We start from the raw sequence: 26,077 nt of genomic DNA, 5'->3' as shown, positions 1-26,077 counted from the left end.
AATAATACTATGTCATGGCATGGCCTTGTAATGATGACAACACCGTGAGAATAATTAAAAAAAGACAAGTAGGAGCTTCAAAGCAAGATTAATACAGGATGTCTTAAGGAAGAATTAATCAGAATATGTATACGTAATACAAATCTCGTTCAATTATTTTTAAACCAATGCTTTTATTGTAAAACTATCACTTTAAATCCAGGGACTGTATTACTTAAGTTTCTAAGAGTCCTTTCACAGGGTTGCTAACTAAACCTGCAAAAATATACTTGGAGTTTAAGGTTTTAAGACATTTTGCCATCCATTACAATGAGTGTCTCAAAACTCTTGACAATGGGTGTCAACTGGATGGATTGATCCTAAAAATATTAATTCATTGATCCATTCATTTTTTTGAACCACTTTATCCTTAGTAGGGTTGCAATGCATGCATGTTTTTTGGAATGTGGGAGGAAACCAGAGTACCTGGAGAAAACCCACGCAGGCCCGGGCAGAGCATGCAAACTCCACACAGGTGGATCGACCTGAATTTGAACCCAGGACCCCAGAGCTGGGAGGATCACATGCTAACCACTCAAGCCACCCGATCTTAAAGATAGATTTAACAAGTTAAAAATGAATTTTTCTTTGATAATGAGGAAATAAAGATCGACCCACAAATTGATAACCTTGGTAATTACATTACCCAATTTCATAAAGCCATGTCTTTGTAAAGCCTGAGCAATAATTGGGAAAAACACCTGTTTTTGGGTGGAGAATCCAACTTTTTCACTGTCACATTATTATTATTTTCTGCTACAGTTTACCTACTTATGTTGGAACTAATGAACACAACTATTTTTACTCACAATATTTAGATATTTCAACATTTTTAATATGGAAAAACTAACATTATTAAGCCAGGTAATATTAATATTCAAGCCCACTTGAGATCAAATTGCTTTGAGTGTATTCCATAAACACAAATGATTTTATATGTCAAATATATAATATATTTTACCTATTTAAGAGTTATGATCAACATGATATCGGTGCAATATCACTACACTGCTCATCAGTAAAAAAAAAAAAAAAGGTTTATACCATGATAATGACGGTGGAATAAAAATTATATTCACAAATTGTTAAGATTAAGATCCTGCTCATACTAGACCATGATAAGAATTTCATACACTGTTGCCAAGAGTCAGCTTTGTCATCAACATAATGTTTTCATTCATTTATTCTGCTGCTATCTGATCTGTTGTGTGGCCTGCAGTCCCCCTCAAGATGATTGACAGAAAGAGGTTCTGGCTGCTCCTAGGCAGCCATGATTGACATACTTATTAAAATGGAGGGTTTCCAGCAAGCATTTTGTCGAGGACTCCAAGAAGAAACACTTAATACATTCACAAATCACCATGTGCTGAAAGGACAAGCAACTGTGGTCTGAGCAATTTTAAACAGTGCATACCATAGCTCCAGTTAGTACTCATCAGCTATGTAATCAAAACACATACCTGTCACCCCGGATCAACTGCTCATAGTATTTTTTTTACACGATTACCAATCATTTTAAGAGATACAACATACTATAAACTCATTGATCCAATATTCAGTATTTCAATTTCAAACATTGTAAACTTCTGTACTCTACAATGACTTAATTACTTGGATAAACGATAAGCATTATAGTAATCCGGTCAATGTGGGTCCAGGTTTTAGTTCCAATCGATCCAGCACAGTTTAACCAATTAAATATCTGCTGAAACAAGGAGCACCTGACTGCAATCCACTGATTGCACATCTACGATTGGTGGAAATGTTTCCTTTCATGGGTTGGAATGAAAACCGGCACCCTCTGCGGCCCTTTGTGAAATTAATTGCCCAAGTCTGCCTTATAGTCCTGGGTTCAAATCGAGATCCGGTCTACCTGGTGGAGTTTGCAAGTTCTCCCTGGGCCCGCGTGGTTTTTCTCCGGGTAGTCCGGTTTCCTCCTACATTCCAAAGACATGCATGGTAGGCTGATTAGACACTCTAAATTGCCCTTAGGTATGAGTGTGAGCGTGGATGGTTGTTTATCTCCTTCTACCCTGCGATTGGCCGGCCACCAGTTCAGGGTGTCCCCCCAATGGCCCGAAGTCAGCTGAGTTAGGCTCCAGCACCACCAGTGAACCTAGTGAGGTTTAATCGGTTGGGAAATAAGATGAGTTTACTTTATATCAACCCAAAACATAACATATGTGTGTGTTTGCATCTGTGGGGATAAAGCAAGGATGGGCTGACAAATTATCGGAACCCTGGCCTGAAAAAGTCTCAAAGTACGGCCCTGAAACGAGATCATTTGTGTCTGACATCCTTCTCCCTATAACCCAGTTTGACCTTGAATTGTTTCATACCTGTCAACTGGTACGTTCTCGCCGTAATTGGTACAACTGAAAGCCCATTTTTATATTGGTACGCTGTACACATGAAAATGGTACGCTAAACGGTGATTTTGAGAAAAAAAAATAAATTAAGGCACTTTCTAGCCATTTTTCACCATCCGCCATTGTTTCTTCCCGGAAACGCATGTCTGCCAAGTGATATATGTACCGGCGCCTCTGATTGGCTAAAAAAAAAAGATCATGATAAACATTTCGTTTTGTAACACTTTCACCATGTGATTTCCGTTTCCTGTTCCCTTGTTTATGTTTACTTTCATTTTCACTTGTTGTTCGTGATTTTTTACAAAAAAGTAAAGTGGTAAGATTTTCCATGTATTTATACATATATGTAAGGGCGAAAACAAAATTTGGTAAGATCACAAATGGTTCGAGGTTGACAGGTATGTTGTTTCCCTCAAGTAGAGGAAACCACTCTGTTGCCCCTTTTCGTCCTCATTCAAGGCACTTTGGTTTCCTCGTCTGGCGCCCTCTAGAGGAGCAAAATGGCGGCGAAAGGAATGATGAACGCCATGTCTGATCGTCCGCTGGCGGACTAGCGCCGCGAACGGCGGCGGATAGAGACGCCCTCGATCCTAGGTGGACGACCACCACCGCCACCAGGAAGAGGAGGTGGAGGAGGACGAGGCGGCAGGGGGTCGCTCCCCCTCCGTCGAGAGGCACCATGGCCGACAGCGCGGGGATTCAACAAGGCTCGCCGGCCATCGGCGCCGTAGGCTCGGCTCCGGCCGCTCCGGGGCCCGGGGGCGCGGAGGGCTCCGGCGCCGCTGGAGGCTCTGCACGGATCTGCGTGAAAAAGGCGCAACTCCGCTCGTCGCCTCTGCCTAAGAAGCTGGAGAAGCTCGGCGTGTATTCTTCCTGCAAGGTGTGCGCCATATTATTTTCATTATCATTATTATCATCATCCTCGTCGTCTCTCCTTCCGCTTTACTTGTGCTGCATTTTGTATCTCGGTTTAATAACTGTACTGCATGGCTGGAAATGAAAATGCAGTGGACGCCATAACTGCGCTGCACGTTTGCTTGCACGATTTTATTCGTTTTCACAACAGGGTTTAGAAAAAAAAATATGTTAAAAGCAGTGATCTGACACGGGCCTTCCCACTGCAGCCTTTATTTTTACGAGGGGGCGGGTGTAAACATGGAAAAACTGCAAAAAAGGTGATTCCTAACGACAATGCATTGTGCTGTTGATACTTTTACGTCAAAATAACACGATGTTCGGTGGTGATAGTATGATTATTATGAGCTTTTTGCAGATATGGCCTTTGTTTTGACAGCGTGACAGCTGCTGGCAAGGGCAGGGGGGCGGAGTTTGTTTTTGTTTTAAGCGCATGCGCATTAGATTAACTCCAGCTGATAGGCCTCCACCACCACTGACAGCACACACTACACCAGGGGTATTGGAGCCTATGGCTCAGGAACCACATATGGTTCTTTTGTGGGTGCTCATGGCTCTCCACCCTGCAATCACAGTTTCGTTATTTTTTCTAGGAATTGATTCTTAATGTCACATTTTTCTGTGGGCGTAAAGATTTGTAACAGTGCGAACTCGGTGTCTCCAGGTGGAAGGTGCTTGCAAGTGCAATGGCTGGAAGAGTCAAAACCCGCCGCCAACTCCTCCCCGCAGTGAGCAACAACAACCAGTCATTGTTAACTTGCAGGAGCCTTGCCGAAGCTGTTCGCACACTTTGGGTTTGTTTGCATTTACTGCACATTGGAAAATGTATCAAATCAAAATGTATTTTGTATTTTTTTTTTTGCATCCCAGAAGATCACGTGACTCACTTGGAGCATGTCCCTGAGGATGAGATCAACAGACTGCTGGGCATCGTGTTGGATGTAGAATACTTGTACACATGTGTGCATAAGGAGGAGGATGCTGACACCAAGCAGGTCTACTTTTCACTCTTCAAAGTAAGCACAAAAGATATTGGATTCGATCCCGTATTCTGGAAATTTCTTTGTCGCAGTAGCAAGAGGGTGAGGATGCAGAAATAGGAAAGGCATTTTAAACATAAATAGATAGGTAATAAGTTAATAAATAAATACATGAATAAATATAAAAATAAGTAATCGTGTTGCTGGAATATATATATATATATATATATATATATATATATATATATATATATATATATATATATATATATATATATATATATATATATATATATATATATATATATATATATATATATATATATATATATATATATATATATATATATATATATATATATATATATATATATATATATATATATATATATATATATATATATATATATCTATATATATATATATATATATATATGCCATTTAAAAATGTTTAATCCTAGAAAAATCTTTTTGAACAAAATAGCAATGTAGTAGTTAAACATTAAATAAACTTTTCTTACTTTATTTTAAATTATTCCGTATTATACACACATGATATTACTCAAACATTTTGTATGATGTAAATAGTCACCACCAGACAATAACAATGTTGTAAATGAGAAATTTCAATTTAATGTTTTCATTTCTTATTAATACAATAAAGTATCATTTTATTTTAAAGTTATTTATAGGATTGTTCAGAATCTTCCATGAGTGTTTGTTCGAGGTAATCAAAGCTGAATAAATATTGTGGTGTCCCCCCTTGCAGCTACTGAGAAAATCCATCCTCCAAATGGGCAAGCCTACACTAGAATCACAGGAAAGTCCACCCTTTGAGAGACCCAGCATTGAGCAGGTAGTCATGGACCACCAAACCATCCATCCACAAGACTAAGCCACCCCTGCTTATATCTTCTATGTATGTGTCGTTTGTGTTTTACACTAGGGGGTCAACAACTTTGTCCAATATAAATTTAGCCATCTGCCGTCCAAAGAGCATCAGACCATTGTGGAGCTGGCCAAGATGTTTCTGAACCAGATCAACTACTGGCAGCTGGAGACGCCATCGCAACGGCGCCAGAGACTCCCTAACGATGACACAGCCGGATACAAAGCCAACTACACGAGGTAGAAATGGTTCCGGAAAGATGTCCATTCCAGGAGGTTTACAATGTGGTTACATACAGGTTTAAATTGAATTGAATGTGTTTATTATCGTTATACAAGTATAATGACATGTAAAGCTTTCACGTCAAAGTGCACAAATGACAATATTATCAACAATCAGCAATTTAGAGAGTTCTATCAACCTACCATGCCAAGCTGGATTTGAACCCAGGACCCTAGAGCTGTGAGGCCTTACCACTCAATCCACTAGGCCGCCATAGATAATCATTATACAGACGCTCCCCTACTTACGAACGAGTTAGGTTCCGAGCACTTGTTCATAAGTTGAAAGTGTTCATAAGTTGAAATTGTTCAAATTGAAGTTGATTCAGTGCTATATTTTCTTTTTTAATTGATGTTTAAGACCTATATAAGTATATATAATATATAATATTTGGGTCCTGCTGCTCAATCTTTCTGTTTATTAATGGTACTGACGGTTGAACAATTCAAGTTGTATTCCCGTGCAACGCTCACCACTTTCTCACGCGCATCAAGCTTGTTGATGTTTAGGATTTTTTTGTATAAAATCTTGCAGTGGGGGAGGAGCTATATGATGGAATATTTTGTAAACTAAGATGGCATCTGCATATTTAACAGTATTGTTTCAGTTCAGGCGTTTTTCAATATCCGACAGTGGTGTTTTTTCGTTTTTTTGTTTTTTCCATATATAAGGCGCACTGGATTATAAGGTGCACTCTCTATTTTGGAGAAAATGTAAGACTTATAGTCGTGAAACTACGGTAGTAGATTTTTGCAACCATTTGGTTTAACATCATTTTCATATTCATAGTCCAGTACAGTTTAAATGTCCAATTTACATCTAAAATGTAAAGCCCAGAACTATACAACAGTAAAGAAATCTCATTTCTAAGTATGAGCAAATTTGTCGACTAATCAAAATAAAAGGGAATCAGTGATTAATCGACGACTATAATCAATTATAGCAACCCTGTTACTTAGATCATATACCATAAATGTCCTTTCTCTTTATATCTTACATGCTATATCATTTTACATTTCTCTTTTGTGTCGTACAGGTGGCTATGCTATTGCAACGTGCCTCAGTTTTGCGACAGTCTGCCACGGTACGAGACCACGCAGATCTTCGGCCGTACATTGCTGCGCTCCGTCTTCACTGTTATGCGCAAGCAACTGCTGGAGCAGGCTCGGCAAGAAAAGGACAAACTGCCGCCGGAAAAGAGGACGCTCATCCTCACGCACTTTCCCAAGTCAGACTGGAAAAAAGGCAAGCGACACGAGACTGACTGTTCCTTTGGTAACAGATTATTGTAACATTTTCAGGTTCTTGTCAATGCTGGAAGAGGAAGTCTACAGTCATTGCTCCCCCATCTGGAGAAACGACTTCTTCACGGGGGTACCTGGGGGTCAAATTCCCGTCCATACAGGTAATCCACAGCTCATTATTATTTATATAAAGTTGATTTATACTTAAGTAATAATAAGTACAGTGGTACCTCGAGATACGAGCTTAATTCGATCCAGGGTTGAGCTCATATGTCGATTTACTCGTAACTCAAATGAACGTTTCCCATCACTAAAAACAGATTCTATTTTATTTGTTCTAATTGGCCATCTTTTAACAAAGTAACAAATAACTAGTGGTTTAATAGTACTAAAATGTGTTTAATAATAAAAAGATGGATTTCATGTAAGGAAGAGGACGGGACTTTGCACGGCAACGCGCTTGTAGCATAACATAAATAAATTTAAATTAACTTGGATTACTAAGCAGACTCTTAGTTTGTTTTCAATTTTGATACCTTTCTTCCTGGCTGTATTTGCCCCGCCTCCACCCTGACTTTCAGATGCAACCTATCGAGAGTTGTTTTCTTTTGTATTCCCTTCAAAATATTCCCAAAATGATGCACACATATGTCTTCACAATAGGATAACGCATGACCACATGCCATTCCGACTGGCTAACGGGAAAATAATAGTTATTTAGGATATATTTCTAACTCGTATGAATGTATAGTTAAAAGCTAATCATCAATCTTCTCCCTCTGTATATATTCACTTTTCAGTGGTTAGTGCGCCCCCCGACGCCAGACCCTTGTACTACAGTATCAGTCCAGCATTGTCCGTGGATATTTCGAGCGGTGCTGTCAGTCCAGCCAAGAAAGCATCTACAGTGCTTGAGCCATGTCCCGGTATGGTATCAAAAGTACAACTATGAACTTCTTTCCCAATGTGTTGGCAGTTTACATGTTTCTAATGCAGTCGGCGAGAAGCGCAAGCTTATGGAGCCCTTATCTCAAGAAGAAAACAAAAGGCCCAGGGTGATGGGTGATATTCCCATGGAGCTCATCAATGAGGTCATGGCCACTATCACAGACCCCACTGCCATTCCAGAGGTAAGCAATGAGAAAAATGCTTGCAAACATCCAGAAATTTAAATTCATATTTACATTACATTAAGTTCTTGACTATCTGTACATATATTTACTTAAGTACCTCAACTTACCGTATTTTCACGACTATAAGGCGCACTTAAAAGTCTTACATTTTCTCCAAAATAGACAGTGCGCCTTATAATCGAGTGCGCCTTATATATGGAACAAAACAGAAAACCAAAAACGAAAAACCACCACTGTCGGATATTTAAAAAAAACACAAACGCCTGAACTGAAACAATACTGTTAAATATGCAGATGCAATCTTAGTTTACAAAATCTTCCATCATAGAGATATTAACCTTTTTATGATATTGACCCAAATAAGGTGCTTTTGATTCATACAGTATCTACGAAGATTTTCAATATTCCAAGATTTTCCCCTTCAAAGTAACACATTTGTATTCCTGTTAAAACCATGAATATAAAAGGTGAAAATTATGAATCAGGGGGCAACTTATACGTGAGAAATTGTAAAATTCAACAATTTTAAGGATGCGACTTATATGCGGCTTAAATGCGAATAAATACGGTACATTCACCTAATTCTATACACATAGTGTATCTATTTATATTATGGCATACTATTTGAGGGGCTTAATTAAGGTAATTCCTGGCTGTAACGTCTCTTTTCATTGAATCAGACCAGCCTGCTGTCAGCCCATTCAGCCCGAGACGAGGCAGCTCGCTTGGAGGAGCGCAGAGGCGTAATTGAGTTCCACGTCATTGGAAACTCATTGAACCAGAAACCAAACAAGAGGATTCTCATGTGGCTGGTGGGCCTCCAGAACGTTTTCTCGCACCAGCTGCCTCGCATGCCCAAGGAGTACATAACGCGCCTCGTCTTCGACCCGTGAGTGACAGCTGCCGGTTTTCGCTAAAATTGGAAACATTATTTATTTTGTCTGTCTGGACAGGAAGCACAAGACGCTATCATTGATCAAGGATGGCCGCGTTATAGGAGGAATTTGCTTTCGCATGTTTCCTTCACAAGGATTCACTGAAATTGTCTTCTGCGCCGTCACGTCTAACGAGCAGGTCAAGGTGAGATGACATACATGGGGGGTCATTCCAAAATGGAAGGAAATTTTGACGTCAATTTTTTTAAAAATTTGCATTCACTTCAATATTCCATGCACAGTGAAGACCGAACTAGTATCGAACCTACAACCCGAGAACTGTGAGGCCGATGCACTATCCACTTTTAAATATTTTCAGGCATTCTTTTCCATCTTTTTAAAGATTTGTTCTCAACAAAAGTACATTGACACATAAAAATAGCATGTTGAACTATTTGGTATGTGGAGTATTCCAAATTTGAGGGTTGGGATGTAAAATGTCCTTCAATTCTGGAATATAGACATATTTACCTTGCATCCTAGAATTTGCTTACCTCTTTATATAGTACCGTATTTTCACGACTATAAGGCGCACCGCATTATAAGGTGCACCCTCAATGAATGACATTTTTTTCCATATATAAGGCGCACTGGATTATAAGGCGCACTGTCTATTTTGGAGAAAATTTAAGACTTTTACGTGCGCCTTATAGTCGTGAACATACGGTAATTGCTATTGACTTCCAGGTATGAAGCACTTACTACAGTCACCTCTAGATCCAGCCATTGTTGATGTTTTGGATTTTTTTGTATAAAATTTTGCAGTGGGGGAGGAGCTATATGATGGAAGATTTTGTAAACTAAGATGGCATCTGCATATTTAACAGTATTGTCTCAGTTCAGGCGTTTGTGTTTTTTTAATATCCGACAGTGGTGTTTTTTCATTTTTGGTTTTCTGTTTTTTCCATATATAAGACGCACTGGATTATGAGGCGCACTGTCTATTTTGGAGAAAATTTAAGACTTTTAAATGCGCCTTATAGTCGTGAAAATACGGTATATACATACACATGTTGCTGTTTGTAGGGGTATGGCACCCACCTGATGAATCACTTGAAGGAGTATCACATCAAACACCACATCCTTAACTTCCTCACCTACGCTGATGAGTACGCTATCGGATACTTTAAGAAACAGGTAACCAGCAACTCATCATTCTCTACCAAAGAAGCTCATTTACACAATGCGATATTCGACAGGGTTTCTCCAAAGACATCAAGGTACCCAAGGCCAAGTATGTGGGCTACATCAAAGACTATGAAGGTGCTACACTCATGGGTTGTGAACTAAACCCTAGCATTCCCTACACTGAGTTCTCAGTCATTATCAAGAAGCAAAAAGAGGTGAGTTTGACTTGTAAAAAAATGCAAAAAATCATCAGTTTTCAAAATGCTGAACTTCAAAATTACAAAAAGTATTTTTCTACATAAAACTACGGAGTGAACATGGACCAACACTGGCAACTCCATATTTTTTACCAGTCCTTAAATGCATGAGTACAATTTAGAGTCAGCTTTTAAATAACTATGCGGTTACATTCCCACTCCTTGTCCAGATCATCAAGAAGCTGATTGAACGGAAGCAGATGCAGATTCGGAAAGTCTACCCGGGCCTCTCATGCTTCAAGGATGGCGTGCGGCAGATTCCCATAGAGAACATTCCTGGCATCCGTGCGTCATACCCCTTTGTGATAAATGAATCATTTATCACCCTTGCAACCACCATTGAACTTCTTTGTCCTCACCCTCAGGTGAAACCGGATGGAAGCCGCTGTGCAAAGGGTGAGCGAGCTTTATTGACTTGTTGATACTTGATGACATTCGTGTAACATTGACGCTGCTTCTGCAGGAAGGAGATTAAGGACCCCGAGCAGCTATATGTCGCACTTAAGAACATTCTGCAGTATGTCAAGGTGACTCACAATTCCACGATTTACTTGGACTCATAAAACAGCATTAACTGTTAAAAACTATGCTCCATGAAATCTCAGAGTCACCAAAACGCCTGGCCTTTCATGGAACCTGTGAAGAAAACAGAGGCACCCGGCTACTATCAAGTCATCCGTTTCCCCATGGGTGAGTGGAGCAGGCATTAGCTGGTTTTCTAAAACAATTTTCCTTATAATTAATGTCATTTTTCTTTCTACTGTAATATTAAGCAAAGAAGGAAATGCATGTCAGATCAGATAAACGTCAGTGTGTAACGGGTGATACAAACAAAAGGGACGTTCAACTAATATAGGGCTGCATGTCCTGCATTAGGATTGGAAATTGGGGAATTTCATTGTCACAGTAGCGAGAGTGAGAATGCAGATACAGAACATAAATAGGTAATAAATTAATAAATAGATAAGCATGTTAGATATATTTATATAGATATAAATAGATATATAGATATATGTATACATATAAATTCATATATATATATATATATATATATATATATATATATATATATATATATATATATATATATATATATAATATATATATATATAATATATATATATATAATATATTGAATATATAATATATATAATATATATAAATATATAGAATATATATATATATATAGAATATATATATATATATATATATATATATATATATATATATATATATATATATATATATATATATATATATATATATATATATATATATATATATATATATATATATATATATATATATATATATATATATATATATATATATATATATATATATATATATATATATATATATATATATATATATATATATATATATATATATATATATATATATATATATATATATATATAAACATTTACTTGTATCTCAAATTGCTCATATACCACTGTACTGTACAATCATAGCAAGGATGTTATTTAAAAACTATCTTTCATAAAGGCATTTCATATGTGCCAGTTTCATGCTAGTAATGATTTAAACCAGCTTTTCCCCATTTCAGATTTGAAGACGATGAGCGAACGCCTGAAGAGCCGCTACTACACAACTCGCAAGCTTTTCATGGCCGACATGCAGCGCGTCTTCACCAATTGCCGCGAGTATAACCCACCGGAGAGCGAGTACTACAAGTGCGCCAACCTACTCGAGAAGTTCTTCTACACTAAAATAAAAGAGGCCGGGCTTATCGACAAGTAGAGCACCGACGTCATCATCACTCTGCCAAAAAACAGAGCCAGAACTTCTTCACTTGCTCTCTGAAAAATGTAAATAATATCTATTTTTCCCCCCAATGTAGGGCAGCTGTGTGACTATCAAAAAAATGCACTTTTAATTCTATTAGCCCAAGCATTTCCTTTCCCAGCAATCTGACTGCTGTTAACTCATTAAGTCTTAATTTATTCTGTCTTCTTCTATTCGTGCAGCAAAATAGATTGAGAACTTTATACTGTGTGCAATACTGTGTAGTTTTTCTGTTTTGTATTAAGAAGAAAAAAAAGAAATTTTTGTATGAGGCTCTCTTTGTACAGTTGGTTTTAACAACGCAGTATTAGTCGCTTTTATAGACGGAATAAAACTAAAAGGCTTGTTGAAAATGGTGTCATGTTTAGCAATCCTTGTAAAAATGGCAAAATATTTGTCCAACTTATTTTTTTAATATGTTTATTAAGTCAATAAACTGATTAAATGAATTAAATTTCAACTTTGTAGCCAAAAAATTATTAACAACATCCATAAAAAGATTAATTGTAATTATCCAGCTTTTTTCGACCTCTGCTGGATGTTCGGAATGTCCTGCGTGATGACCTATCCTTAAAAATGGGCGAGCCTGGTCGGAGAAATGTCAAGTCGGTGTGTTGGTCCCCACGTCGAAGCTTTCTGTTGCCGAAAGAAAGCATTACAAAACTCATTTTCTTTGTCAAAGTTGCAATGGCATCGACTTACTTGTTCAAAGAAGGCTCCTTGTAGTCCACTAGCTGGGTACGACGTCGCTTCGTGGGTACCACCGCCTCTGTCTCATGGGAGGAAGCTGCAGGGTCTCGATTGCTCACATCACTCAGACTACAGGTGTTACGCCCCGAAATTCGGCGGGTCATTCCAGACCCAGAAAGCACACCTAGAGAGACGTGAAGGCAGTGTGGCATGAGTAAAAAGTAAAAAGTATACACTGTGATTCTCAAGGAAGGGGGAGGAGAATGTTAATGCTAAGCTAAAAGCACCACCACAAAGTGAAGTAATAGGAACGATAAGGCACGTGTTTTTTGTGTGGTCATCCGCCGATGTTGTGTCTGGCTGGCTATTGGAGAAGGAAGGGAGGCCGGCCCAGCTTGGCAAAGAGAGTCCCCAAAATTTGACAGGACGTCATCATAGGTCATCAGATTAGCCTTTGGAAACGCACCGACCAAGGCGATGTCTTCATCCATCAACCCCTGCTTCAGAGGTCCTTTAAGTAGACATATATTAAAATTCACCATTATTTACTGTACATAGGCAGACGTGATGTAATGACTGTTTGGGGCCACCGGTGTAAATTACCGTATTTTCACGACTATTAAGCGCATTGTATTTTTAGCCGCAGTGTCAATAACAAGTGCTATTTCTCAATTTTACACTCATGAATTTGTTACTTTGTTCTTGAGTAATCTTCACCTTAAATATATAAAGAAGTAGAGAAAAAGAAAACCCAAGTAGACAACCTCAGTTTCCGGAGATGCGAATTTAGGTAAATTAACGCAAAATCAACACATTCTGGATCTTTCAATATTGTGGATTTCATCAATTTAACTATTTTTAATCTTATACAATTCTTTACTCATGAACTAGATGAAATCATGAACCGTATCCAAAGTGCATTTACCCAAGTACTCACCAGATTTGCGTGGGCTTCCATTTTGATTGACGAACCGTCTTTTGCGAGTGGTGATGGTCCTGGAAATCTCAGGTAGCGCACACCCTCTATTGGGCTTCTTCCAAGGCATGTACAGGCTGTCCTCTGAATCAGAGGAGGGTGACGTCGGCAAGCTGGAATCTTGATGAGGGCGTTCAGGAGCGGGGGATTTTGGAGTTTTATGGTCTCCAGTTGGGGCATCTGGGTGGTCAATCTTAGCCTTGAAGGGTGTGAGGTGGACAGCCTCCTCGCAGTCAAAATCAAAAGTGTCGTTGAAGCCCAGTGAGGTATTGGATTGTTGCTGGGTGGCCGGCGCACGGCGATCCCGGCTCTTGGACCGTGCCCTTGGCTTGGGGGTCTCCCAGGGCTTCTTCAGAGGGACTCGCTCGGGTTTGCGTCCTCGCTCACGGATCTTGCGTACAGGCACAGCCTCTTCTCTAATGAAATCCCTCTGTTCCGTTTCAATGGTCTCGATCTGCTCTTGGTTTAGCTGCTGAGCTCTCAGGACACGTGCACCTGAGGTAGCTTTGCTGACAGAGCACAATTCTTGCACACGGGCGGACCGTCTCCTTGTTTTCTGTGTTTTGTCTTTGCCTTTTGGCCTCACCATCACCGTTGGAGGAAGGGCAAATCGGGAACAGTCCGGTTCGACTGCCAGTTTTGGAGATGCTGTCAATGTAAAGTTTGTATTTAGATATGTCTGTGCGTATATGGGATATACCGATTAACTTGCATAAATACATCTGGTCTACTTGTGACTTACACGCACATCTATAGTACATATTGACATAAATACTCTACTTATTAATAATTAAGTAAGAATCAACTTGATACACAGTGGTACCTCGACATACGAGTACCCCGACATACGAGCAATTGGAGATACGAGTAAAATTTCGGGCAAATATTTATCTTGAGATACGAAACACTTATATACGAGCATACAGCGGACGTAAGAGGCTGCTCATAAGTACATTATGGGCACTGTCTTCTGGTCACAACTCCCTCGTATAATGCCTCTACGAGCACTGGGCGTTGCACTTTATTCTGTATCCCCCCCCCCCCCCCCCGGTAGTCAATGTGAATGGCGTATATACCGTATTTTCACGACTGTAAGGCGCACTTAAAAGTCTTAAATTTTCTCCAAAATAGACAGTGCGCCTAATATATGAAAAAAAAAACAGAAAACCAAAAACGAAAAAGCATCACTGTCGAAAATTAAAAAAACACAAACACCTGAACTGAAACAATACTGTTAAATATGCAGATGCCATCTTAGTTTTCAAAATCTTCCATCATATAGCTCCTCCCCCACTGCAAGATTTTATACAAAAAAATCCAAAACATCAACAATGGCTGGCTCTAGAGGTGACTGTGTAGTGAGTGCTTCATACCTGGAAGTCAATAGCAATTACCGTATTTTCACGACTATAAGGCGCACTTAAAAGTCTTACATTTTCTCCAAAATAGACAGTGCGCCTTATATACGGAAAAAATGTCATTCATTGAGGGTGCGCCTTATAATGCGGTGCGCCTTATAGTCGTGAAAATACGGTATTACTACTCGTTGGGAAGTGGTCGTGCGTTGTCCTATTGTGAGGACATTTGTGCGCATAATTTTTGGAATATCTTGAAGGAAATACAAAAGCAAACAGCCCTTGATAGGTTGCATCTGAAAGTCAGGGTGGAGGCGGGGCAAATAAAGCCAGGATGAAAGGTAACAAAATTGAAAACCAAATAAGAATTAAGTTTAGTGTAAAGTTAGATTAAATTTATTTTTGAGTCTGCATCGTAATCCAAGTTAATTTAAATTTCTTTATGTTATGTTACAAGCACGTTGCCGTGCAGGGTCTCCTCTCTCTCCCCTCCACAAACTCTGTCTAATATTCGTAAACTATCAAACACCTTTTACTACTATTAAACCACTATTTATTTGTAACTTTGTTAATAGATATAATATATTGATATATATAGACAAATAAAAATGTTTTTCCAATCCAATATCCTATTTTGGGTGTTTTTTCAGAGGATTGGAACAAATGTATTTCTATTTAGTTCATTTCTATGGGAAACGTTCATTTGAGTTACGAGTAAATCGAGATACAAGCTCATGACCGGAACAAATTAAACTCGTATCACGAGGTACCACTGTATTACATTAAATGATTTTTTGCAATTTCCCACAGCACACCTGACAATTGTTGACCATTTGTTGCATTCGTACCTGTACAAATTGGGGATATCTCAGAGAGGACGGTCATTTCTTCAGGGATTATTTTTCTGCTACACAATACCAAGCAACCGTAATTAGTCAAAACGGGCACTCATATTCATACAAATACAAAATTTTAAGTACAACGTACCTTGGTGATTCCAAGGATTGCTCGGATTCTTTGACCTGATTCAAAAGATCGAGAGTTTCATTAAAAATCGACATGAACTTTTGGGTCCTGTAGCTTTTGCTTACCAGTGGAGAACAAGTAGAGATGGCCTTCTGTTGGTTGAGTTTTCTCTTCAACATTAACATGTACATAAAAAGGCTTTGGTACTCGCCCTGCAATCGCAGGAAGGATGCATTGGCCTCTCGTAGTTTCTCCTTTTCTGCCTGCAGCGCATTTGCCAGCGACACATTGTTCTGCTGTAATGTCACCTGGATGTCACTTGGCATCACACCGACTGAAAATTTACAACAACAACAAAAAAAGCTACACTTAGGCAATTATCAAAGAGTATAACATTCATTATTAGGCGATATCCAAGTGCTGGTAGTTTTGATGCTAGTAATGGTCGTCAATTCTATTTTTCGTTGGGTGCTAAATTAATGTTGCCAATTTTTAGAATGAGCCCTTAGACCAGGGGTGTCAAACTCGCTTTGCTCTGCGGGCCGAATACAGCTTCATTTGAGATCAAGCGGGCCGGACCAGTAAACTCATTGCAAAATTACATAGAACTAACAATAAGCCCACTTTTTCCCTTTGTATTAGTCACTAATAATAATAATTAGTGCAAAGAATAAGTAAATTATCAAAATGGTTATTAACCGAATTTTCCTTTTACATTATGAACAATATTTTATGAACAAGAGAATATCATAAGAACATAAATAAATGTCAATTCATGTTGTCTACACATTCTAAAACAATGCACCCCTAACGGATAATACAAGAACTACAAATTTTGAAGAAAATTCATTTTTTATACAATGCAGCTTTCTTCCCCGGGCCGTACGAAACCACCAGGCGGGCTGGATCCGGCCCGCGGGCCGTATGTTTGACACCCCTGCTTTAGACAATCATGTCTAAATACGGATTATGTATGGCATATTTTACGGATTATATGTCCCACTAGATAAAAAAATGCACAATGAAAAAGGAAAAAAAAGTATAAAATTGCATTAGATTATAATTTGGGGTAAGTTTTATTTGATAAAATCCAAAATAAAGGACAGACGTCATCTCGAAAGACATTTAAAATAATAAGTGTTAGTACAGTGTGAGTAGAAACAGCTATACGCAAAGCCAATCCATTTTGGGAATTGAAATTTGGCAATAGTTTCAATAATTCTTAACAAATACTCACAATATTTGGCAGTTATTATTTATTTTACAAGTGGCAAACTTCCCACCAAATTTGATAAAAGATCAGATGGACAGTTAAAAAAATCATGTTCACCCAATTATCATGAAATTGATAGATTTTAACATTAGGTGAATAGGGATTTAATGACTATTATTTAACATTGAGTGAATAGGGGATTTTTTAAACCATTCAAACAATCTTATTGAAATTTGATGCGTAATTGCCAATTGATAGATTTTAACATTATGTGAATCCCTTATTCACTCAATGTTATTCACCCCACACTGAATTATTATATATAAATAGCCATATGGGGCCATATAGGCTATTTGACCGGTTACCGGCTAAGGAGCCACTGCCATTTATTTAAAGCAAAAAAATGTAGTATAGTAGTAGTATTGTACCAAAACAAATGCAGATATATTCTAATTCAATGAAAAAGAAATGAACAGGTAAACAAAACGTGTGAGGGGATCTTAAAATATCAATATGCAACGCACTACGATTATTTTGTTCCTATTTCTTACGGATAGCATTTACAACGATTGAATTGATAAAGCATTCAAAAACAACGTTGTTGTTTTTAACTGAAATTGTAGGTCATATTTACTTACCACTGGGCTTCTGTGCGAGTCTCGATCGTGATCTCTTCATGTACCCCGCTGCACGAGCCAGTTCCTTGTTCCGTTTTTCCTTCATTTTATCCTTAATAAGGTCCAAAGTCACCCAGACTGGCTTTTTGTGGGACCTTTCCCTAGCCATCTTATAACTCCACCAAAAAATGCGCAAATCAAATAATTGGAAGCGCGTCTCGGGGCCGACCACACAAAGTGGAAGCAACCTCAAATGTGCTTCAAAACAAACATCGTCGTAAAAAAACCTACCCAAAAGATGTCAGTGTCGTTTTGCAGGGGCCGTTTAAAAAGAAAAACAGAAAAGTTTATGTTTTAAAAGTTAACAAGGGGAAAATCGTCGTTTTCTTGTTTTTGGGGGTCAGCGATCAGCCAAAAAAACGCCTCCTTTAAGCTCCATTTGCTTGAGCGTTCAAAACGTATACAATGAACTCTGATTGGACAAAATTAGAGGCGTCGTCACTTCTGGTCTCGACTAAGTACAGACGAAAATGTAATTTCCCTTATAGTCCACAAGAGGGCGGTAATGGATCGGAGAAAAACATTGTATTATAATTTCATTCTAATCAGTTCGAAATATTATGTATTATTTTTCTTTCCCTCGGACACTTTTTGAATTGAAAAAAAAGAACATTGAAATGAGTTGTAAGCTATATATTTATTCATAATTATCGTGAATAAACAATGTTACAAAAATATGTTAACACACTTCAGGTTTCATTCGATGACATTTTATCAACCAATCAAATTATATTGTTGAAGATTCTGTACAGAACGTTTTTAATTTAGAGAATTGATTATTCCAGAATTGGAGCAAAACTAATTCATTAAATTTTAACACCAGGGTGCTAGAGTCAAACCCTGCTGACATCCAGCGAAAGTCCGACTACACCCAAGAATGGTCACCAGTCATTCGTATAAAACTCAGAGAAACAGACAACCATTGGCACTTAGAAACAATGCCAATGAGTAAAAAAAATTCAAGCTACAGGCACCAATGTCAGGCTAAAGAACCACTGCACCATGATGTGACGATAATTTAATATCGCAAAAAAAACTAAAACAGGGGTGTCAAACATAGGGCCTGCGGGCCGGATCCGGCCCGTCTGGTGGTTTGGTACGGCCCGGGGAAGAAAGCTGCATTGTATAAAAAATATATGAATTTTCTTTAAAATTTGCAGTTCTTATATTATCCGCTAGAGGGCAGTGTTTTAGTACGTGCAGACAACATGAATTGACATTTATTTATGTTCTTATGTTATTCTCTTGTTCATAATATATTGTTCATAATGTAAAAAGAAAATTCTGTTAATAAACATTTTGATAATTTACTCATTCTTTGCACTAATTATTAGTATTAGTGACTAATACAAAGGAAAAAAAGTGGGCTTATTGTTAGTTCTATGTAATTTTGCCATGAGTTTACTGGTCCGGCCCACTTGATCTCAAATGAAGCTGTATTCGGCCCGCAGACTAAATAGAGTTTGACACCCCTGTACTAAAACATAGAATTCCTGTGTAAATTAACTTGTGTAAAGTACTAAGTTTATCCTTTTAGTGAGCAGGAAAATCTGGATAAACAACTGGCTTCTACTTATGAAGAAAGACTAAACATACTATTAATTGTAACCCTATAATCAATATATGATTATACAAATTATTGCAAACATCAACCAAAAAAAAATCTTGATTTGTAAGTTCCACTTCTCAAGCCTTAGTATAAAAATCTATTGTTGCCTATCAATTGTGAATTAGTCAATAGCCCCAAAAAGTTCAAACAGGAAAGACCTGTTCTCCCCCTTTATAAACAAGTGACCCTCATGCCCTACACAGCCTGCAGGGAAAAAATGGCGGTGCAGACAGCCATAAAGAGAGAGATTTGGAAAGAGCTGGCACTGTTACACAGATTGGTGTCACAGCACTCAAAAGTGGAAGTGTAAGGAATTCCGAAGAGGTTGCCAGTCAGCACATCCCCACAAAGGTCTGTGTCTAAGCAGCCACGGACTTGGAGGGTGAGTGATCCTGAAGTATTGAATCCTGAAATAGATACAACAATCAACATACTTCCTTCATTTACCATTTAATAGGAATTCTGACCTAGCCAGTCTGACTGGTGAACTATCTTCCCATTAAATTCTTTTTTTTTTTTTAATAGATTAAAGGAGTTCTCAAAAATCTGCTTGCTTTATTCTTAGGGAGGACGCAAACTCTTCCTCTATTTATTGTGATTAGAAGGAAATTTGGTTGGTATATTCTAAGGGTGTAAATCTAAAACTGGTAGTTTATGTCTCAGTGTGTATTAAGTACTGTATTTTCTCGCATATAAGCCGCCCCTTGAAATTGTCCTTGAAATTGTAAAATTTTATAATTTCTTGATTCTCAATTTCCACGTCCATATTTATGGTTTTAATACGGAGTGCAAATGTTTTACTTTGAGGGGAAAATCTTAAGAAAAATGTGGTATTTCTGCGATACTGTATGTATAAAAAGCACATTGTTTGGGTCAATAATATAAGGAAGTTAGTCATTCATCCAGTCATGGTTGTTTTCTTACTGTAACATAGAAAATACCTTACATATATTAAATATTAATTTGTCAACATCTACTGGTGAAAAAGTATAGCCACGCTATAAGTCAGGGGTAGGGAACCTATGGCTCGGGAGCCATGTGTGGCTCTTTTGATGGGTGTATATGGCTCCACGCAAACCTGTGTGGTAAAATATGGAAACCGCTGGTGAGAAACGCACCAATGGGAGCGTCACGCCGGCACTGTGGCGCCGAAATTATCACTAGCGCCTTTTTAAATGATAATTTTTCTTCATTAGACTCTTCTGCATGCATACTGTCATTGATTAGCAACAGTGAAATAATGTTCTCAAAAGAATTCAGACTTTTTTTTTTACTTTAAAAGTGGTGAAATGAATAATAAATGCTCACATTTTCACGTATTTTTACTTTTAAATTCTGAATATGTTTGAAAATATGAATTGTTTATGGCTCTCGTGGTCAAAAAGGTTCTCAACCCCTTTTATAAGTCTTGTGCGGATATAAATTGTACCCTTGGTTTAGTCATCTGTTTTTTTAGTTACAAATACGGCTTATATGCGAGAAAACGCGGTACATGATTTATTAGGGGAATTATTGTTGCCTATCAATTGTCAGTTAGCCAGTATTGCACTTTTTTGGTTGTGAGAATCAATTGGAACCAAGACTGACATTCTTAGTTTCATGCAATTATGAATAATAGTAATGGGTGTCACCTTTGTTCAATGAATTACCAGATACAGTCTGATCATACTTCGCAAATACATGTCTAACATTGTGAAACACCTTGTGTACAAGGAAGTAAAGTAATTGAATGTGTAATTATTACACTGAGCTTGTCGACAAGATCAACCTGTTTTCACTCTAATACTGATAAAGTCAATGGGAAGTTTGTAAAAATATGACATTTTAATTTCAAAATTCTTGTTGAACTTCACATGTGGTTGAATCCATTTTTATTTGACAGTAGTAGTATTCTATAGTAGTTTATTCTAAGTAATTTTTATTCTATAGTAACATTTCTTCAAAGTATCACATAATAGTAACAGTATATACCAGTAGTGTCAAACATACGGCCCGCGGGCCGGGTCCGGCCCGTCTGGTGGTTTGGTACGGCCCGGGGAAATAAGCTGCATTGTATAAAAAAATATGAATTTTCTTTAAAATGTGTAGTTCTTGTATTATCCGCTAGTGTATGTACAACACTTAAATATATGTTTAACTGTGTAAAAGTGTTGTTAAAATTGCACATACTTTATTTATGTTCTTCTCACCTTGTGTACAAGGAAGTAAAGTAATTGAATGTGTAATTATTACACTGAGCTTGTCGACAAGATCAACCTGTTTCACTCTAAAACTGATAAAGTCAATGGGAAGTTTGTAAAAATATGACATTTTAATTTCAAAATTCTGGTTGAACTTGTGGTTGAATCCATTTTTAATCGACAGTAGTAGTATTCTATGGTAGTTTATTCTAAGTAATTTGTATTCTATAGTAACATTTCTTCAAAGTATCACATAATAGTAACAAAAGTAGAGGAGTATTTCTTACTTGCATCTCCTCGAAAGCAGCTTTGGGTGGCATTGTTACATGTGATATCACTGCCAAAAAGGCATAAATCAAATACTCCCACAATGCACTGGCGGCATGTTAGGCTGTGTGCTGTCAAGTGAGGAAAAAAAGAAAGATTATCACGACACCAAAGTGGCAGTACGTATATTAAAACAAACCCATTTGAGCTCCACAGCATTTTATTGTCTATTAAAATTAAGCGGTCATTGTATCTTATCACCAATTGTTACATTAACAAAAGTGTTTTGTAGTGTCATTACAAAACTAAAAAGGAGCCAATTTAAATGTTTTTTTTCTTAAACTGAAATTAATATCCATTCGTTAATTATTTCCAGAAAAAGCCATGGGGGTGCTGGTTTATCGCAGCCAACTATGAGCACCAGGCGGGGTACACCCTGAATTGGTGGTCAGCCAATCACAAGACATAAGGAGACGGACAATCTAGGGGTAATTAGAGTATTCAACCAGCCTACTATCCATCTATCACCGGAGTACCCAGAAAAAACCTACAAAACCGTCTTCTTATGCCCTCAGTGTCCCTTGCCTGGTTCCCATATTAGACTGGGATAGGCTCCAGTACCCCCAATGACTCTTGTGAGGATAAGCAATACAGAAAATGAATGAATTAATGAATGAATAAACTATAAAAAATTATCAATGAGTTTCTTACCAGCTGCCACAACCGTAGCCAAAAAAATGACGGATTTCCAAATGTTGTTCATGATATTCCTGGGATGTCAGTTGACAAATAGCAAAATGAAACTGCTTCAGGCTAATGGCGGACTTAAATACAAGCGTGACAATGTGACTAACCAATGGAGACTCAACATTGGGAGGGAATCTCGCAAGTATGCAACAAATCAGGTTTCTTAACTTCGCACAACAAAGGATGAATTTTATTTTACCAGTGACTCACTCTTTTCAATGTGTTTCATTTTTTGAGATTATTTTTAGTGTGTCTGGATTTCTTTTCAATGTGTTTCATTTTTATGGTTTTATTTTGAATGGTTGTGGTGATCCTATGGTTAATAGAAAAGTTTAATAGCGTAATGTTTTTTTTAAATGCAATGAATCTATTGCCTAAATCTTCGTTTGAGTAAATAATGTCTACTATATATTTATTTTAAGTAAAAGAGTAAATACTGTAATCTATTTTAGATTAATATTCTCCCCATTTGGTGTCGTCTAAATTCAATTATTAATAACAAATTGTATTAATTATATTAAAACTATCATTATTGTTTTTAAGTTACAATAAATAAATAAAAATGGTAAATAATTATTCTAAGATTTTTGTAGTTCTCATGAATGAGTGTTTCATGAAATAGAAGAAAAAAATATTTCGAGATAACATTAGTTTTATAAGTTCTGTTAGAACTAATGAGACAAAAAGGAAATGGTAGTCAATACAAAAGAATTGTATGTTAATATATCAAAGTTATATTTAATTTTAAATTAGTAACGACTTTATTTACTGGCAGTTTACAGTCATAATCAAATACCGAAACGGAATTTCAAAAAACAAGCTGGAGTCTACCCAAGTGAGAGGAAACACACCTTTAAAATTATATCACCTAATCCTAATACAAACAAGTATTTATTCCGTTCAAATTGTTAAATCAATCGTGTTCTATAGATGAATTAATGTGTTCGGAGTACGTAATACCTTTATTAATCCCACAATAATTAATACCCAAAAAGTTAATACTATTTATAGTCTCTGCTCATTATTAAAAAAATCTAAATTGTTGCAAAATAGACTGTTCAAAGAATCATTTTTGAAATATTACATGGAAATATATTTAACTCAATTTTTTTTAATCTAATGTATAATACTTTGAGGGAAAAAGGGAACTAAAATGAACTAATAACTAATGTTTTGGGGGGTAAAACACAAAAAGTTATATGGTTATGTAAAATGAGGAAATGTTTGGAAAATATGCAATACATTTGTACTTATTTTAGTATTGGATGGTGTCTGATATGATGCCAAATGATAATAAAAAAATAAAATAGGAATGCCTTGCCTTGCCTTTAATTTCCTCTTATCTGATATTCTGTCAAATTGTGCTTTGAAGCGCTATTCAAACACATCAATAAATACTCCCATTTTCACTCCGAGATGATGATATTGCGAGATAATGGCTGCTCTCAAGTTACACTGCTGTCAGTAACCATAACTTGGACTACAAGTATTTCTGTATAAGTGCAAAAACATTTAGTATCATAGTAATTATAGGAGTGATCCTACTATGTGATTTTTTTCCAATATCGTGGCCATGACTGGTCTACATTATCCGCGATATTTGAGGGATTACTGATTATAGCTTTCTTGCAAAGATTAATAAAAAAAATAACAGATCTACACAAACACTAATACATACCTGTCAACCTATGCTGATAACTGCCCTTATAAATGATTATGATTCCCCGTATAAACCCCCCAAAAAAATGTGCAAACACCGTACGACGCATGTTTACTCGCGGTAACTCGTTTTTTACTAGGTGGCTCCTCCATGCTTGCTTCCACGATATTTACTCTATGTATATCTGCGCATGGGCATGTCATCGTTTATCGATATTGCCATACGCACCACTAAAAAAAATACATACAATCGAGGATGATTTTTGCTGGTATACCGTGACAATAGTAACGATCGATGACAGTAGCGTCGTTGGCTACCAGCCTACGAGACTTTCTGGATTTTAGCCAAAACGGTCTTGTTGAGATCAGTTTTCATAAATATTGGCGATTTTTTAAATATTTTTCCCCGTACAAAAGTCGGTGTATGGCGTACATGATTTGAAACGGTAAAAAAAACGTATAAAATACGTATAAAACGTACAAGTTGACAGGTATGTGAGAGCAAAGGCCATACACAAAAATAAGTTTCATAGTCAGTCTAAAATGAATTGGACATCCATTGTTGTTAATGACAAGGAATAACTGACGCCTCAATAACCTTGAAAAATGTGAATTCAGATTTATTTTATTTCACATAACAGTTTCCAAAATCATTAGTAAAAAGGATAAATTATTTTTAAAAAAGTGATTTTAAAGACAATGCAAGGTTTACAAGCTCAACGTTTCTCCAAACATTTCATTGATCCTTTTTTTTAACAATGTCAGGACGGTATACATACAGCATGTCTTGATAGTGTTTTTTTTTTAAGTGTGTGTAAGCATATAATGTCCAAGGATTTTTTTTTGTTGGGCTATGTTTAGCCTTTAAAGCATGCTTCCCCAGGCAAACGCTGTAATGGCAGCTCCGAGGACAGTAGCGAATGTCATCTTGGTGGCGGAGGCTCCGTTCATCTGGACAGGGTTGCAACGGTCGGTAGAGCAACAGGTGACTTCGGTCTGGAACGCCACGCCTAGTAGGGTACTGTTGGTGGTCATGTTACAGGCGGCTTCTTCAATGCATCCTTGGGTATTGAAACCCACTGATGAAGAGATGCCATTGAAAGCTGTGGAGGAGAAGAAAAAAGTTCTTGAGTTGGATACTGAGGTTGGATAGTGATAGAAAAAAATGGGGATACCTACTTGCTTGCCCTGTAAAGCATTGAGAGGTGTTGGTTGCACAATCCAAAGAGGAGGATGACAGACATAGTCCAAGCAAACCAAAGGAGCACTCGTTGCATGTAAGAGATTCAGCTGTGGGGAAAAAAATCAACAAATATTAACTGTTAATCTAAATAAAAATGAGGTTATAACAATTTTCCAAATGATTGGAAAGATTCGCTACACATGGTAATGAATAAAATGGCAAATAAAGAGCATCATTTGCTTTTTTTACATGATTCCATTATAAGTAGTCATTCCTATATTACTGTACATGCTTTTTAAAAAAATATAAAACATAAAATAAATCAATTTCCAGACCAAATATTTGGTAATTTAGCTCCTTACCAAGTACGAAGCATGCAATAGCTGAGATGATTCCGACGAGGATCCTGCCCATTTTTTTGTTTTTTTGATTATGTCCTTGGTTAATGCCTGAGAGAATCAGAAAAATCGTTCCAAAAAGTTCTGTTTGTCACTTAAGGGTCGTCAAGAGGAAAAACTGAGGAACTTGTTTGCTGGAAGGGTTTTATTCTCTCAGGAAAAAAAGGTGGGTCTTCA

General features: G+C 37.2%; 4 protein-coding genes across 7 annotated transcripts; 1 reads left to right on the top strand and 3 right to left on the bottom strand.

Moving 5' to 3' along the window:
* Positions 1-2,894: 2,894 nt before the first annotated feature.
* kat2b (K(lysine) acetyltransferase 2B) lies at positions 2,895-12,434 on the top strand. Of its 2 annotated transcripts, none has more exons than XM_077743728.1 (18): positions 2,895-3,288; positions 3,988-4,117; positions 4,197-4,339; positions 5,073-5,159; positions 5,250-5,431; positions 6,511-6,702; positions 6,776-6,879; positions 7,519-7,644; positions 7,715-7,848; positions 8,532-8,740; positions 8,805-8,931; positions 9,813-9,923; positions 9,986-10,129; positions 10,342-10,456; positions 10,537-10,567; positions 10,635-10,698; positions 10,777-10,861; positions 11,742-12,434. In XM_077743728.1, exons 1-18 carry the CDS (start codon positions 3,088-3,090, stop codon positions 11,933-11,935), a joined length of 2,379 nt encoding a protein of 792 aa, XP_077599854.1. In that variant the 5' UTR covers positions 2,895-3,087; the 3' UTR covers positions 11,936-12,434. The 2 variants fall into 2 exon arrangements, with proteins under 2 accessions (XP_077599854.1, XP_077599853.1); XM_077743727.1 differs by having other exon boundaries at positions 4,194-4,339.
* Positions 12,384-18,262, bottom strand: sgo1 (shugoshin 1). Of its 3 annotated transcripts, XM_077743729.1 has the most exons (9): positions 18,089-18,262; positions 17,819-17,973; positions 16,093-16,301; positions 15,989-16,023; positions 15,850-15,908; positions 13,608-14,294; positions 12,993-13,181; positions 12,683-12,854; positions 12,384-12,616 (listed from the first exon to the last, which is right to left on the bottom strand). In XM_077743729.1, exons 2-9 carry the CDS (start codon positions 17,964-17,966, stop codon positions 12,481-12,483), a joined length of 1,635 nt encoding a protein of 544 aa, XP_077599855.1. In that variant the 5' UTR covers positions 17,967-17,973; positions 18,089-18,262; the 3' UTR covers positions 12,384-12,480. The 3 variants fall into 3 exon arrangements, with proteins under 3 accessions (XP_077599855.1, XP_077599857.1, XP_077599856.1); XM_077743731.1 differs by having other exon boundaries at positions 13,137-13,181; positions 17,819-18,262; XM_077743730.1 differs by having other exon boundaries at positions 15,850-15,905; positions 17,819-18,262.
* A 213-nt stretch (positions 18,263-18,475) lies between these two features.
* LOC144215264 (uncharacterized) lies at positions 18,476-22,767 on the bottom strand. The gene is made up of 3 exons (XM_077744112.1): positions 22,625-22,767; positions 21,934-22,044; positions 18,476-19,873 (listed from the first exon to the last, which is right to left on the bottom strand). Exons 1-3 carry the CDS (start codon positions 22,674-22,676, stop codon positions 19,662-19,664), a joined length of 375 nt encoding a protein of 124 aa, XP_077600238.1. The 5' UTR covers positions 22,677-22,767; the 3' UTR covers positions 18,476-19,661.
* A 2,146-nt stretch (positions 22,768-24,913) lies between these two features.
* LOC144214844 (uncharacterized) lies at positions 24,914-26,038 on the bottom strand. The gene is made up of 3 exons (XM_077743549.1): positions 25,865-26,038; positions 25,499-25,609; positions 24,914-25,422 (listed from the first exon to the last, which is right to left on the bottom strand). The coding sequence occupies exons 1-3, from the start codon at positions 25,914-25,916 to the stop codon at positions 25,184-25,186; spliced, it is 402 nt and encodes a 133-aa protein (XP_077599675.1). The 5' UTR covers positions 25,917-26,038; the 3' UTR covers positions 24,914-25,183.
* Positions 26,039-26,077: the final 39 nt, after the last annotated feature.

This window comes from Stigmatopora nigra, chromosome 21, assembly GCF_051989575.1.
Source record: "Stigmatopora nigra isolate UIUO_SnigA chromosome 21, RoL_Snig_1.1, whole genome shotgun sequence".
In the NCBI taxonomy this organism is placed as follows: domain Eukaryota; kingdom Metazoa; phylum Chordata; class Actinopteri; order Syngnathiformes; family Syngnathidae; genus Stigmatopora; species Stigmatopora nigra.
Note: the sequence above shows the minus strand (reverse complement) of the source record. Positions and strands in the feature narration are given on the sequence as shown.